The sequence below is a fragment of the Salvelinus namaycush genome, chromosome 3 (genome assembly GCF_016432855.1).
Source record: "Salvelinus namaycush isolate Seneca chromosome 3, SaNama_1.0, whole genome shotgun sequence".
Lineage (NCBI taxonomy): Eukaryota > Metazoa > Chordata > Actinopteri > Salmoniformes > Salmonidae > Salvelinus > Salvelinus namaycush.
The window spans coordinates 77645489-77657798 of record NC_052309.1 but is presented as its reverse complement, the minus strand read 5'-3'; the positions used below and the strand labels follow the sequence as shown (position 1 = coordinate 77657798).

Below are 12310 nucleotides of genomic sequence, written 5' to 3'. Positions count from 1 at the left end.
CTGGTATTAGGATCTTTTTATTTCTGCGTTTGCTCTCCCCCCTCTCTCTCTATCTCTCTCTACAGTAGGAGGGGTCAGTGTCTCAGTGACAGGGTCATGATGAGAGCGACACTCTGTCTCATTTGCATATGTTTGCCATTGTCACAGCGGTCAACGAATGTCATGTTAAGATTCCTGCATGTTTAAGCGCTGGCATTTGTCCCTCATGAGGCAGTCTGGCCTCTTATCATAACCCTCAAAGAGAGACCACATCACAATGGCACACAGCTGGTTCCTAACCAAATGTTGGTGTCACTTCAACCGTGTTGAATTACAGTAGAAAAATACTCATTTGCCAGCTAAATTAGATCTGGTGTAGATCAGTGGATCGGCACGGTACGAGAATTGATTCACACGTGTACGACCAGAATCAAAAGAATGTCCCTGATCAACTGTTCAATCATCAATTTTCATTTCAGATAGGTCTTTATCTCCGTGACCAATAGCAATTTCTAGAAATTGAAGAGTCTTATCAATTTAGAACATGTGTAATAAAAGTATACCAATATCAATCTGTTCATGTCATTTGATACATGAGAAGGATGATTGAGAGGGGGAAAAGACTATCGTGTATCGGGCTGAGAATTACTGTAGTACATTTGATCAGGTCAAAAGCAACGTCTGCAGGCTTAGTTGATTTTTTTTAAACGACACACAGCCCACATGTCTATTTGAATTCCGACAACAAGTCTGGAATAATTAGTCCCTGATGTAAATGTCTGTTACGCAACAAAAAGGCAACAACATTGAAAGAGGCAATTATCTGCTTTTATGGTGTGGGGAAAACATGGTGGGTCTGATCATCTGTAAATGATAGTTGTTTTTAAAGATCTTGTTGGTTTATTAGGAGCTTTTTAATGCGCCATTCTCCAGCCCCAAACAGATCAGATCCATGCATGGCTGCTACAGCAGGCGGGGGGCTGAGGAGGAGACGGACAGGTTCATTTCATGTCACAGGAGTTCAAAGTGATCCTCTGTCTGCTCTGTTTATTAAGTGGCGCTCCAGTCGTCTCTGAGGTATAGTAACACTTGCTAGTCGTAGCACAGCAGACGCTAAGAGCAGTCCCATCTCGATCAGCACAGGCTGAGGCTCGGTGTGTGGTGTTGTGCAGTGCGGCAGCAATGTAATAAAGAAATCAACAAGGGATAGAGGGAAATTAACTCTCCCTTTAATACCCTGTCCAAGGATGAAGCCGCGTTCACATGCTAGATGGAACTAGGAAACTCTGAAATTTCCGACTTGCTAACTGGTTGCAAGTTCTACACCTGCTGCGTTCAATTTCTGAGTTTCCTAGTTCCGTCTAGTGCGTGAACACACCATGAATCACAAATAAATGCTCTAAAATAATTAGGAGAAATCATGTTAGAAGGAATGAAACATATTTGACATGTGTAAACGATTAAGGCTCCTGAAGAAAAAATAAATAGAACAGAGTGCAAAAAATCTCAATTCACTCTGGGAGGCCGAGTGTAGATGCAGTGTTTAACTTCATGGAGGATTCTTCCACAAATGAGGTGGAAAAACTGAGAGATGAGAGTTGGCAAGAGAGGAAATGTGAAGGAAAATAATAATGCTGTGCCGAGCCTATTTGGAATCCCAAACCGTTGAAGAGTGGTATGGAAGAACACTGGGGGTAGCTAGGGTGATGCAAAAGCTTTTCTCAGGTGGTTCAAATCTGCATTAAATTGGGCCGCTGCATTTCAACCTCTCCATGCTCTCTCCCCTCTGTCTCTCCCAAAGTTTCACTGTAATTGAAAGACAATGAGGGGGAAAATCCAGCCGGTGCGCCCGGAAATCTGCTTCATCATGAGAAACCCAACTGGAGGATTTGTTTTGTTGTTGTTGTTTACCTCTGCCTCTGAGTTGGGCTTTTCAGACTCACCTTGAATGGTTGGCAGGTGGTTGTAATTAACAGGTTCTCTCTGGCTGGCTGCAGCCTCTGGTGAGATACTAGCGCTGCTAACACTGCTAACGCTAACGCAGTGTTGGAGCACGATCATATGGCTTGCCTAATTAAAATGGACCTAGCTAGACTCAAGCTTTATTTATGTGTGCCTGTTAAGACAAAACTAATGCCAGTTGCTGAATGTTCAAAATCATCCCAGGCCTGCCTCACTGGCCTGCCTGCTTTTTCTGCATGTCTGTTTTTTGGGGTTCAATTAGCTGGGCGTCAGTAGCGGGGGTGAAAACAACAAGGGGCTTTTATGCGCCTGGCTGGCTGAAAGTCCTCGCTGTGTTTCGTGTGTGTTGCATGCTCTACGTTGGCCACTGTTGAGCTGCGTGACACTCTCCGTTTGTCCCCACTCTGTTTTCTGCTGCAATGGCCCAACGGGATTTGTCACAAGTTTGCCTGCCTCTCAGTGAGGGAGTCATTAAAGTGAGATGAGTGCTTCTCTTCTCTATGTCTTGGAGCTGTGCTGTCGCTAGAAAACACTCCACACTCTTTCCCTTCCTCTCCTTTGGACTCACTGCACTGGATAGGTTCTGTAAACTTGAGCCATTTTAAAGGGTTCCTGTCAACATGCCAGTTCAGTAACTAATGTAGACTACAGTACACACATATATGCTGAATTACCCAGAAATGAACACATTCTCGATATTCACCTGGTGTTCTTGTAGCTCAACATCTCATCATCTAATATTGTAACAGGTCTGATGTTGGATCTGGTGACAGATGAACCTGTGTGGTAGAGACCTTTCAAGGTCTTCCAGTCCCCAACAAATTAGTCTTTATTAGTTTACTCCAATTGGGGGAGGGGTGGTAGGGTTTGCGGGGAATAATAAAAGTATATTCAAAAAAAAAGTGTGTATATGTATGTATATCTATGTATGTGTATGTATGTATGCATATATGTGTATATGTATGAATGTTTATGTATGTGTATGTATGTATGTATGTATGTATGTATGTATGTATGTATGTATGTATGTATGTATGTATGTATGTATGTATGTATAGTTGAAGTCGGAAGTTTACTTACACCTTAGCCAAATACATTTAAACTCAGTTTTTCTTGGGTCAAACGTTTCGGGTAGCCTTCCACAAGCTTCCCACAATAAGTTGGGGGAATTTTGGCCCATTCCTCATGACAGAGCTGGTGTAACCGAGTCAGGTTTGTAGGCCTCCTTGCTCGCACATGCTTTTTCAGTTCTGCCCACAAATTGTCTATAGGATTGAGGTCAGGGCTTTGTGATGGCCACTCCAATACCTTGACTTTGTTGTCCTTAAGCCATTTTGCCACAACTTTGGAAGTATGGTTGGTGTCATTGTCCATTTGGAAGACCCATTTGCGACCAAGCTTTAACTTCCTGACTGATGTCTTGAGATGTTGCTTCTATATATCCACAAAATTTTCCATCCTCATGATGCCATCTATTTTGTGAAGTGCACCAGTCCCTCCTGCAGCAAAGCACCCCCACAACATTATGCTGCCACCCCTGTGCTTCACGGTTGGGATGGCGTTCTTCGGCTTGCAAGCCTCCCCCTTTTTCCTCCAAACATAATGATGGTCATTATGGCCAAACAGTCCTATTTTTGTTTCATCAGACCAGAGGACATTTCTCCAAAAAGTATGATCTTTGTCCCCATGTGCAGTTGCAAACCGTAGTCTGGCTTTTTATGGCGGTTTTGAAGCAGTGACTTCTTCCTTGCTGAGCGGCCTTTCAGGTTATGTTGATATAGGACTCGTTTTACTGTGGGTATAGGTTCAAAAGTATCTGTTTCCTCCAGCATCTTCACAAGATCCTTTGCTGTTGTTCTGGGATTGATTTGCACTTTTCGCACCAAAGTACGTCCATCTCTAGGAGACAGAACACGTCTCCTTCCTGAGCGGTATGATGGCTGCGTGGTCCCATGGTGTTAATACTTGCATACTATTGTTTGTAAAGGTTAACGTGGTACCTTCAGGCGTTTGGAAATTGCTCTCAAGGATGAACCAGACTTGTGGAGGTCTACAATTTTTTTCTGAGGTCTTGGCTGATTTCTTTTGATGTCTTTTGATGTCAAGCAAAGAGGCACTGAGTTTGAAGGTTGGCCTTGAAATACATCCACAGGTACACCTCCAATTGACTCAAATTATGTCAATTAGCCTATCAGAAGCTATAAAACCATGACATCAATTTCTGGACTTTTCCAAGCTGTTTAAAGGCACAGTCAACTTAGTGTATGTACACTTCTGACCCACTGGAGTTGTGATACAGTGAATTATAAGTGAAATGAATGTAAACAATTGTTGGAAAAATGGAAAAATGCAAAAATGACTTGTGTCATGCACAAAGTAGATGTCCTAACCGACTTGCCAAAACCGTAGTTTGTTAACAAGAAATTTGTGGAGTGGTTGTAAAACGAGTTTTAATGACTCCAACCTAAGTGTATGTAAACTTCCGACTTCAACTGTATATATGTATGTGTATGTATGTATGTATATATGTGTATATGTATGAATGTGTATGTACTGTATGTATATGTATTTGTGTATGTGTATGTGTGTATGTATGTATGTGTATAGATATATATATTTACCCCAAAAATATGAGGGACTGGAAATGATGCAGACAATTACATTGATGGAAGCAACAATCTATCCGCAATATTAAAGCTGATAAGCCCCCTAAAAACAAGACAAAACACATGAGTCTGAGTGGCTGACTCGGTGTGTCTAAGTAAAAGCCATAACGCTGCTCACTCCATCACACGTCCATAGCTGATATCATCAATGGCTCCCATTTGAGTGATTTCCCCCTGGATTCAATGCAACACAATTAGTCACCTACTGTCTTTAGCCTTGGCTTTACCCTCTGACCTCCCATGCACGGTACAGGAACTGACACCACTCTGCTGATATGAGTTCTCCCCAGCTACTGTATGTGCTCAGCTCATCTCTACATGGCCTACCTCAGAGAGCAAGTCCCCAACATCTTTGCTGAAGAGGATGAGAGATTGTTGGTCACTGGCCAAGAACTCTACCCACGGTATCCATGGAGATAAAATGGAGCTTCCATCATCAAAAGAGCTAACACCAGTTAGCAGTTACAGTAGCATCACTCTCCACCTGTCCATTGCCCTGTGTTTCTCTCTAGACGAGCAGGTCTGGAAGTCCAAGCCATTTGGACCTGCCCAACCTCCTCGCCCCCCTGCACCTTAGACAGGGCTGCCTAATGCTGACTGTAAAAACAAAAACTCTGCTACCAAAAGTGATTTCGTTAAGTAAGGGTTTCAATCCAATTTTACACTGGGAGAGTGCTTAACATTAAAGAGAGTGTTTTTTATTGTGCTCTTCTGTAGTAGGGGTTGAGGGGTAAAGGAGAGAGATGGAGAGAGAGAGAGAGAGGTGGGAGTAAGAGATAGCGTGAGCGAGAGAGAGATAGGAGATCGATACAGACTGGGCGTTCTGTCTGGATTCCTGTATTCCCTCTGGTCCTGTCGATGGAGGAGGGGTTTAGCTAACTCCCACCGTCTGGCCTTGTGCGGGGGCGCTGAATTACCACGGTGGGACCTGCTCGTCCATCGTTAACACGCCTGCAGGTGGACGAACGCCGCCTGCCGCCCGGGGCCTCATAACACCACACTCTCCGGCCATAACTTAACGTGTCCCCGTCAGAGCAGTGAGAGATGGGAGAGATGGGAACTGCAACCTGCACCTGAGAGCTTTATGGTTGATATGGTGTGGGGGTTTTCATCAGGCACTGTGGATTATCACCAGCTAAAAGGATGTGCGGTCACAGAGGGACCAACGCTGCTGATTTGCATGGGCCCTTTTTTCTCTTCTAGTTCATTTCCAGTTGAATAACTTGTTTGTCACATACATCAGAGAGAAGGGGAAGATCATACAAGAGCCCGTGTTACTTTGTGTTTCACTAATGAGCCCCGTTCTCTACTCAGACCCATAGACCCCCACTCCTTGCTTTTGGTTTGCTGCCCTTTGAAACAGTGCTGCGGTGCTGTATAGTGCAGTACAACACTTTGTTGCAGCATCTCTCTCTCTCTCTCTCTCTCTCTCTCTCTCTCTCTCTCTCTCTCTCTCTCTCTCTCTCTCTCTCTCTCTCTCTTTCTCTCTCTCTCTCTTTCTCTCTCTCTCTTTCTCTCTCTCTCTTTCTCTCTCTCTCTTTCTCTCTCTTGCTTTCGCTCTCCCTCCCAGCTCCAGGCTGTTACCCAGTGTTGTGTGTCACATGGCTTTATTTCAGTCCCATGCCCTTGTTTTATGCTCCAAGAACAATAGGCGTGACACAAGTACACTGGTGCTCTGTGCCTCGCCATGTCTAACAGAATCCTCTAATGTAGCCTTGATCTCCCATATGGTGTGAAAACTGTTTCTCATACATGCCTTGTTGTCATCTGGACTCAAGCTTTCTTTCCTAACTGATTTGTTGATGTTAGACCACTTGAACTGGTTCATGGGGAAACTATGTGAAAGGTCTCAGCTGCTGCTGTGCCATGAGAAGCTTCCGTTTTTAGGTAGCTAACCAGGGGGTGCTTAAAAGTTTAAAATTGCCGACATCAAGAGTCGACTTGAATAAGGATGCCCTGCAATGCAAGTGGGTTATATAACGCCATGACTAGAGGGAGATGAAAAGTAGAGCACAGGGGGAGAGATTTTAAAAAGTTTCAGCACGAAGAGGGAGGGAAGAAAGAGACGGGGGGAACGAGAGGGGAGGTAAGGAGAGAGAGATTTAGGTAGGCAGGGTAGGTGAGGTCACGGAGGTGTTGAGGGCCCAGGCCTTGAGACTCTGTGGCCTCTCTTGAAGCTGGTCAATCCTCCTCATCTCTCAAGGCTGAAGGGCCTTTCTTTTTTCATTTAGATAATGGAGGCATTTCCTTAATTGCCCAAGTGGTTTGGACTGTGGTTTGTTTGGCAACACGTCAGTGTATCATTGTTTCCAAAACATTTACAGCGCTGGGCGCTATGCTGCACGGCTCCACTCCCTCATTAAAGCCCAGGCCTCCTCTCCTCTCCTGCAGCCCAACTAGCTACGGCTGTCTGTGGAAGCCTGCAACATAGAGCCCAAACAGCAATGCACACAAGTGAGAAAAAAGGAATAAAAAGCATTTATCTCTCCTCTCTCCGTCCCTAGCCAGTTAAGGCTTGGAAGAGACAGAAACTTCTCTATCTGTTTACTGTTATTGTTTTCCCCTTACCCATAAGCCTCTTTGTCTTCTCTTATCGGAGGAGTTATGCGTTCAGCTCTTGTGATCTGTATCTTCAAATTTGATTGGGGATATTTGGTGGGAATGTGTTATTGGATTCTGCCGTTATTGTCTCACCTTTTTTAAAACACAGTTGTTGGGGTTTTAATGTAGAGGTGTTGTATCTGTTCCAGCAGGGCTCAGTGTGGTAGAACAATAAGACATGCTCTTCTCTAGTCCTACCATTGTTTTGCTTAACAATGTGCACCAGCCAGAAAAGTCCATTAATTCAACAGCTCATCATCTTAAGCGCCCACACGAGAGAAAGGGTTTGCAAAGCGCCTGCCACGTCTCTACCAGCCATCTATCACTTAAGTCACTCAGGAGCACAGAGACAGAACAGGATGAGTAGGACAGAATGAAAGAGGGATATGAGTGAGGGAGGGGGTGAGAAGGAAGAGCCAAGGACAGGACAGATATATCAAGTAAGATGCAGGTAGTAGGTGTTCAAAGCAGAAAAGTGGAACACAGAAAGGAATCGGCTGCTCCTATAACCGACCTGTCATTTGAATCAAAGGCTCTAATCAAAATTGTATCAATTAATTGATCTTTCCTCTTGCGCTTTGCCATGAGTGCAATTGAGTTGCCTCCTCGCTCCTGCCCCACCACCAGAGAGCCGTGCTCTACACACCATAAACTCTGTTCATTAATAATGATCAAGGAATCCTCTAATCTGGGGTGAAATATGATATGATAGCTATTTCCCTGAGATACTTAGTTTGCAGGACAACTCTTCATCTCCCCAGCTACTTCCAAAGCACAGAGGAAACCAGCATGGCTTTCATGCTGCGTTGTTCTTTAATACTACTAACAACGTACTCCGCTGTTCTAACAATGTAACTTTAATCACAAGTGATGTGGAACAATGAATGTAACACTGTCTTCTCCTCTTTGTCTTAATAGGGTAACCAAGAGGCCACCAACCCCCCAGAAGCCATGGCCCAGCCGTACACGCCTGCCCAGTACCCGCCTCCCCCACAGAATGGCATCCCGGCCGAGTTTGCGGCACCACACCCCCTCCCCACGCAGGACTACACCGGGCAGACCAGGGTGCCCGAGCATGCCATGACCCTCTACACCCCCACACAGACGCACAGTGAGCCGCCGGGCACCGACAACAACACGCCCGCCATCACCGCCAACACGACTGTACAGGTCAGTACCGCTCAACAACACAACACACACCTGGCATTATCTTAAATTAGGTTGATGACCGGAGGTGTTTAAGGAACCTTAGCCTTAAGACCATTACCAGTAGGATTGTTAATAAAGGCTTGGAAGCAGGAAGTGATGGAATATTACATATGACGGTCATAAGGTTGTGCATCGGCTCGTTAGGTTAGGTAACGTTAACGTTACACAACTACCCAGAGTGTACAAGGGTGCAGGAGTAGACTTTGATGTCAGAAAATACATAAAGATGTCAAAGCGTGGAGCTGATTCTGCGTGAGTTGGAGTTGATTGAACTTAATTGGAAACGTTGTGGCAAAATCAAAGTGCATTTTTGAGAAGCCCGGGCTCTCTGGAAAACGTGAAAACCTGAAGGGTTTTATTTATTTCCGCCAATGAGATTCAACATGCTGTACACATGAATCATTTAGGCTCTGTGAAAGGGGGACAAGCCCTCCCCCTGATCCATTTGGTTGTGGAGTTAGTGGAAAGGAGAGGAGGGAAAGTTGCACTCTATGCCTGCAGGGGCCTGGGCTAGGCCAGCCAAAAATCCCTGCCTAATTGGTCAAATTAGCTAATTAGCTGTAAATGTATATAAACCTCTGAGAATGTCCCTCAACATATTGCACTGCCTCCTGAGGAGCAGCCGCTAAGCCAGGATTATCCACAGACACTTTCTCTGAGTTAAAAATGGGGAATTCAGCAAACAGTTATTATTCCATAGTAAGATATGTCAAATTCACCATACTGACAGCTATTTTACCATAGTAGAATATGTCAAACTCAACATACTATGCAGCTATTCCTCCACAGTAAAATATGTTGAATTCAGCATATTACATCACAATTATTCAATGTAGTTAAAACAGCTTGAATTCACCATGTTATTTTTTCAGAATTTGATATGTCAAATACTGAATATTACACAGCTACTTTCTGTAGTTAAATATATACAATTCTACATATAACAGCTAGTTTTTGTCATGGTTAAATATGTTGAGTTCAGCATATTCAGCATCCTATACTTTGGACCAATAGGACAGAGCAAACACTATAGCGATGTGAGCCCACCAGGTAGGCGTTGACATGAGGTTTAAATTAACTGAAAGTATACATAATATATTTCATATATAAAATATGCCATAACCTGGGATTAACCCTTTCTGTGGTTGAGGATCAGAGAGGAGGATTTAGCAGAAGTCTCCCTCTCTCTAACTCCTGATAATACCAGCGGGAGAAAATGTGACTTCAGTCCGGCCTTTCTTCCTTTCCTCCCTCTCTTCCTCTCCTCCTCTCACATGAAAACACTTGCTGGGAGAGGTCAGCTGGGGGTCAAGGCTGCCCCCCTGAGGGATTCAAGTCACCCATAAAAACATCATTAACAACTCCATTTTGCTAACCATAGAAGCACTGAAGCACCATGGATAATGGGTGGAGAAATCAGCTGTGATTTACAGGTACAGATATAGCAAGGCCATGTGTATAACTGTAGCATTGCTCTGTGATGAAATCATGTTTGATTTGAAGATGTGGGTGACTCCGTCCTCATGGCTGACTCTTAATGGCAGCTACACAGATACACTGTGTTCAGTGAGTAAGGAGAGACTTTGCAGGAGGTTCCACTCCCCTGCTCAGAACCCTGCCGTGTCGCTGCCTCTCATTCCCCCACGCCACTCACTTCTCCTCTCGCCATTTTATATTTCATTTCATCTGTCCATCCGCTGTGAAGAAAGCCAAGTGACGTGGCCATGGAGAGATGAGAGGCAGCCCTGCTTTCCTTCACGGCTCCCTCCCTCCCTCTCTCTCACTGTCTTTCTTCCTCTCCCTTTCCCTCACATTCTTTTCCCCACTCTCTCTTTCTCTCTCTACCCCTCTCTCTCTCCTTCTCTCTCCATCTCTCCCTGCCAGTGAGGAGAGAGGGATCAGGTTAGTGGGCTGTAAACAGAGTGGCTGGCTAATCCCTTGGGCCGCTAGTGTAGGGGAGCACTCCCCACCGCTGTGCCCCCCACCACCACTGCTGCTCCGCGCTGCGCTCCCCTGTTTTAATGACAGAGCCAGTCTGTTTGCTTTGGGTGCCACAGAAGGGCGCGGGTGTCTTTGATTAGGACACTCTGCAGAAACACAGATTGGGGAGCAGATCAGCACTCACTGGGCTCCCACTCCTCAGTGCTTTACTCTGGCCGTCTCGGAAAACTTAGAGACTTTAAAAGAGTCATGAGGAAAAGAGAATGAAATGTATGGATTCTGTGTGAATTCCCGGCGGAGGGTTGGCAGTGTGTGTTTAATGAGGGATTGCCTCTCTTCTCTCTCCTCATCTCTCCAGTCAGTCAGTCCTCCTCTACTCCAGGGAGGTGCTGTTGTCCAGACTCAGACCTCTGGGGCCTGCTGTGTGACTCCCGTGTTCAAACGACACTCACATGAAAGCGGGTGACTTGAGGATAGAAAGAGGCAGTCAAACTTTCTCCAAATCCTCAGAGAGAGAGAGAGAATGGGACTGTAGAACGGGGCTGCCAGCAACTTCTGTTTTAAAAAAGCGGAGCTCGTTATCTAGCAAGTGCCATTCAAATAGTCCAAGGTTGGGTTTGGATTTCATGAGTTATCATTCTTTTTATTCAGATAACAAATTAAGGCAGTGTCGTTAGGACTGCACTCAATTCCAGATTTTTCAAAGTCTATGTCAGCTGCATGAGGACTATCCAAAGTGGATTCTGGGAGCTTGTGATAACACAGACACAGACACATGGGCTATACATATGCAGACACACATACAGTTCAAGCACATGGAAGAGCATGCACACTCACTCAGACGATCTCAGAGAGATCCTATGACTCTTAGGGCCTGGATGATGAGTGTATATATGACCCAGTTAAAGGGGATGTCTGTGTTATCTATATGAATAGCAGACCAGGGGGAGGGAGGGAGGGAGGAGGGGAGGAGGGGCTCTACTCTACCTCTCTCTCACCCCCTGCTATTTCAGGTGACTGAAGAAGGGATTTGTTTACAGCTTCTTTAGAGAAGAGGAGACAAACAATGGAGGATTAGGTGGGGGGGGGGGGGGATGCATTAAAGGAAAGCATTATAATTCTTGTGAGCGACGACTCGGTATCCCCCCCCACTTAATCGGATGTAATCTACCTGCTTGGCGGCGTTCCAATCAGATAGTTTCAATTATGTGCTTGTAATGCCACTGAGAGGAGGGGGAAATGTGCTGAGCACAGCACTTTGAAAGCGATTTGCAAATAACGGCGAGGGAGTCTGTTAGAGGAATGAATGAACAGGAAGCAGGGTGTGTGACTCGCCGCCCGAGATGACAGCTACGCTTGGCGGGGACAGTAGCGGCGGGTGGCGGGTGACGCCTGGTGTTGCATCAGCCTCCCTCCCTCGTCATGACTGTGACAGCAGCTGCCAGGTCGGTGAAGTGCCACTGAACGAGGTCTCCTATGGCAAGATTATTCAACCGGGGGGTCCGTGGAAATGTATATGTTTTAATTAAGTGGACTCCCCCCCCCCCCCCCCCCCCAATGTTTTTATGAATATCACTAACAACAGCAGAATAAACACATTTTGTATTATATACATACTGTAGAACAGATGAGAATATCATATTTCTATTGATGTCAACATTATTCTTCAACTTCTTCAAATATTGAGCAAATTACACTCATTGGAGTATCTGACACAGGCTTTGAAACAGCACCTGTGAATAGGCTACCAGTGTGGCAAGTGCCGCTGGCTGCTGGAAAGCTTTCTTGACTTGGACATTCATTTTTACCAACACATGGCTAACCTTTGTTTAACCAGCTAAACAGCTGCTCTTAGCGAAAATGAGTTTGGAGTTACCTTTCTAACTCACAGACTATGTTAGAGTTATTGATTTGATTTATTAGGATCCCCATTAGCCGACGTTAACAGCGAC

General features: G+C 45.2%; 1 protein-coding gene across 1 annotated transcript in view; it reads left to right on the top strand.

The window, feature by feature from the left end:
* The window catches only part of LOC120039480 (RNA binding protein fox-1 homolog 3-like), a 347402-nt gene that overhangs the window by 290425 nt on the left and 44667 nt on the right, over positions 1-12310 (top strand). Inside the window, exon 5 of the mRNA XM_038984889.1 lies at positions 8127-8378. Within this exon, the coding sequence (XP_038840817.1) occupies positions 8127-8378 (252 nt within the window). The remainder of the gene's footprint in view (positions 1-8126; positions 8379-12310) is intronic.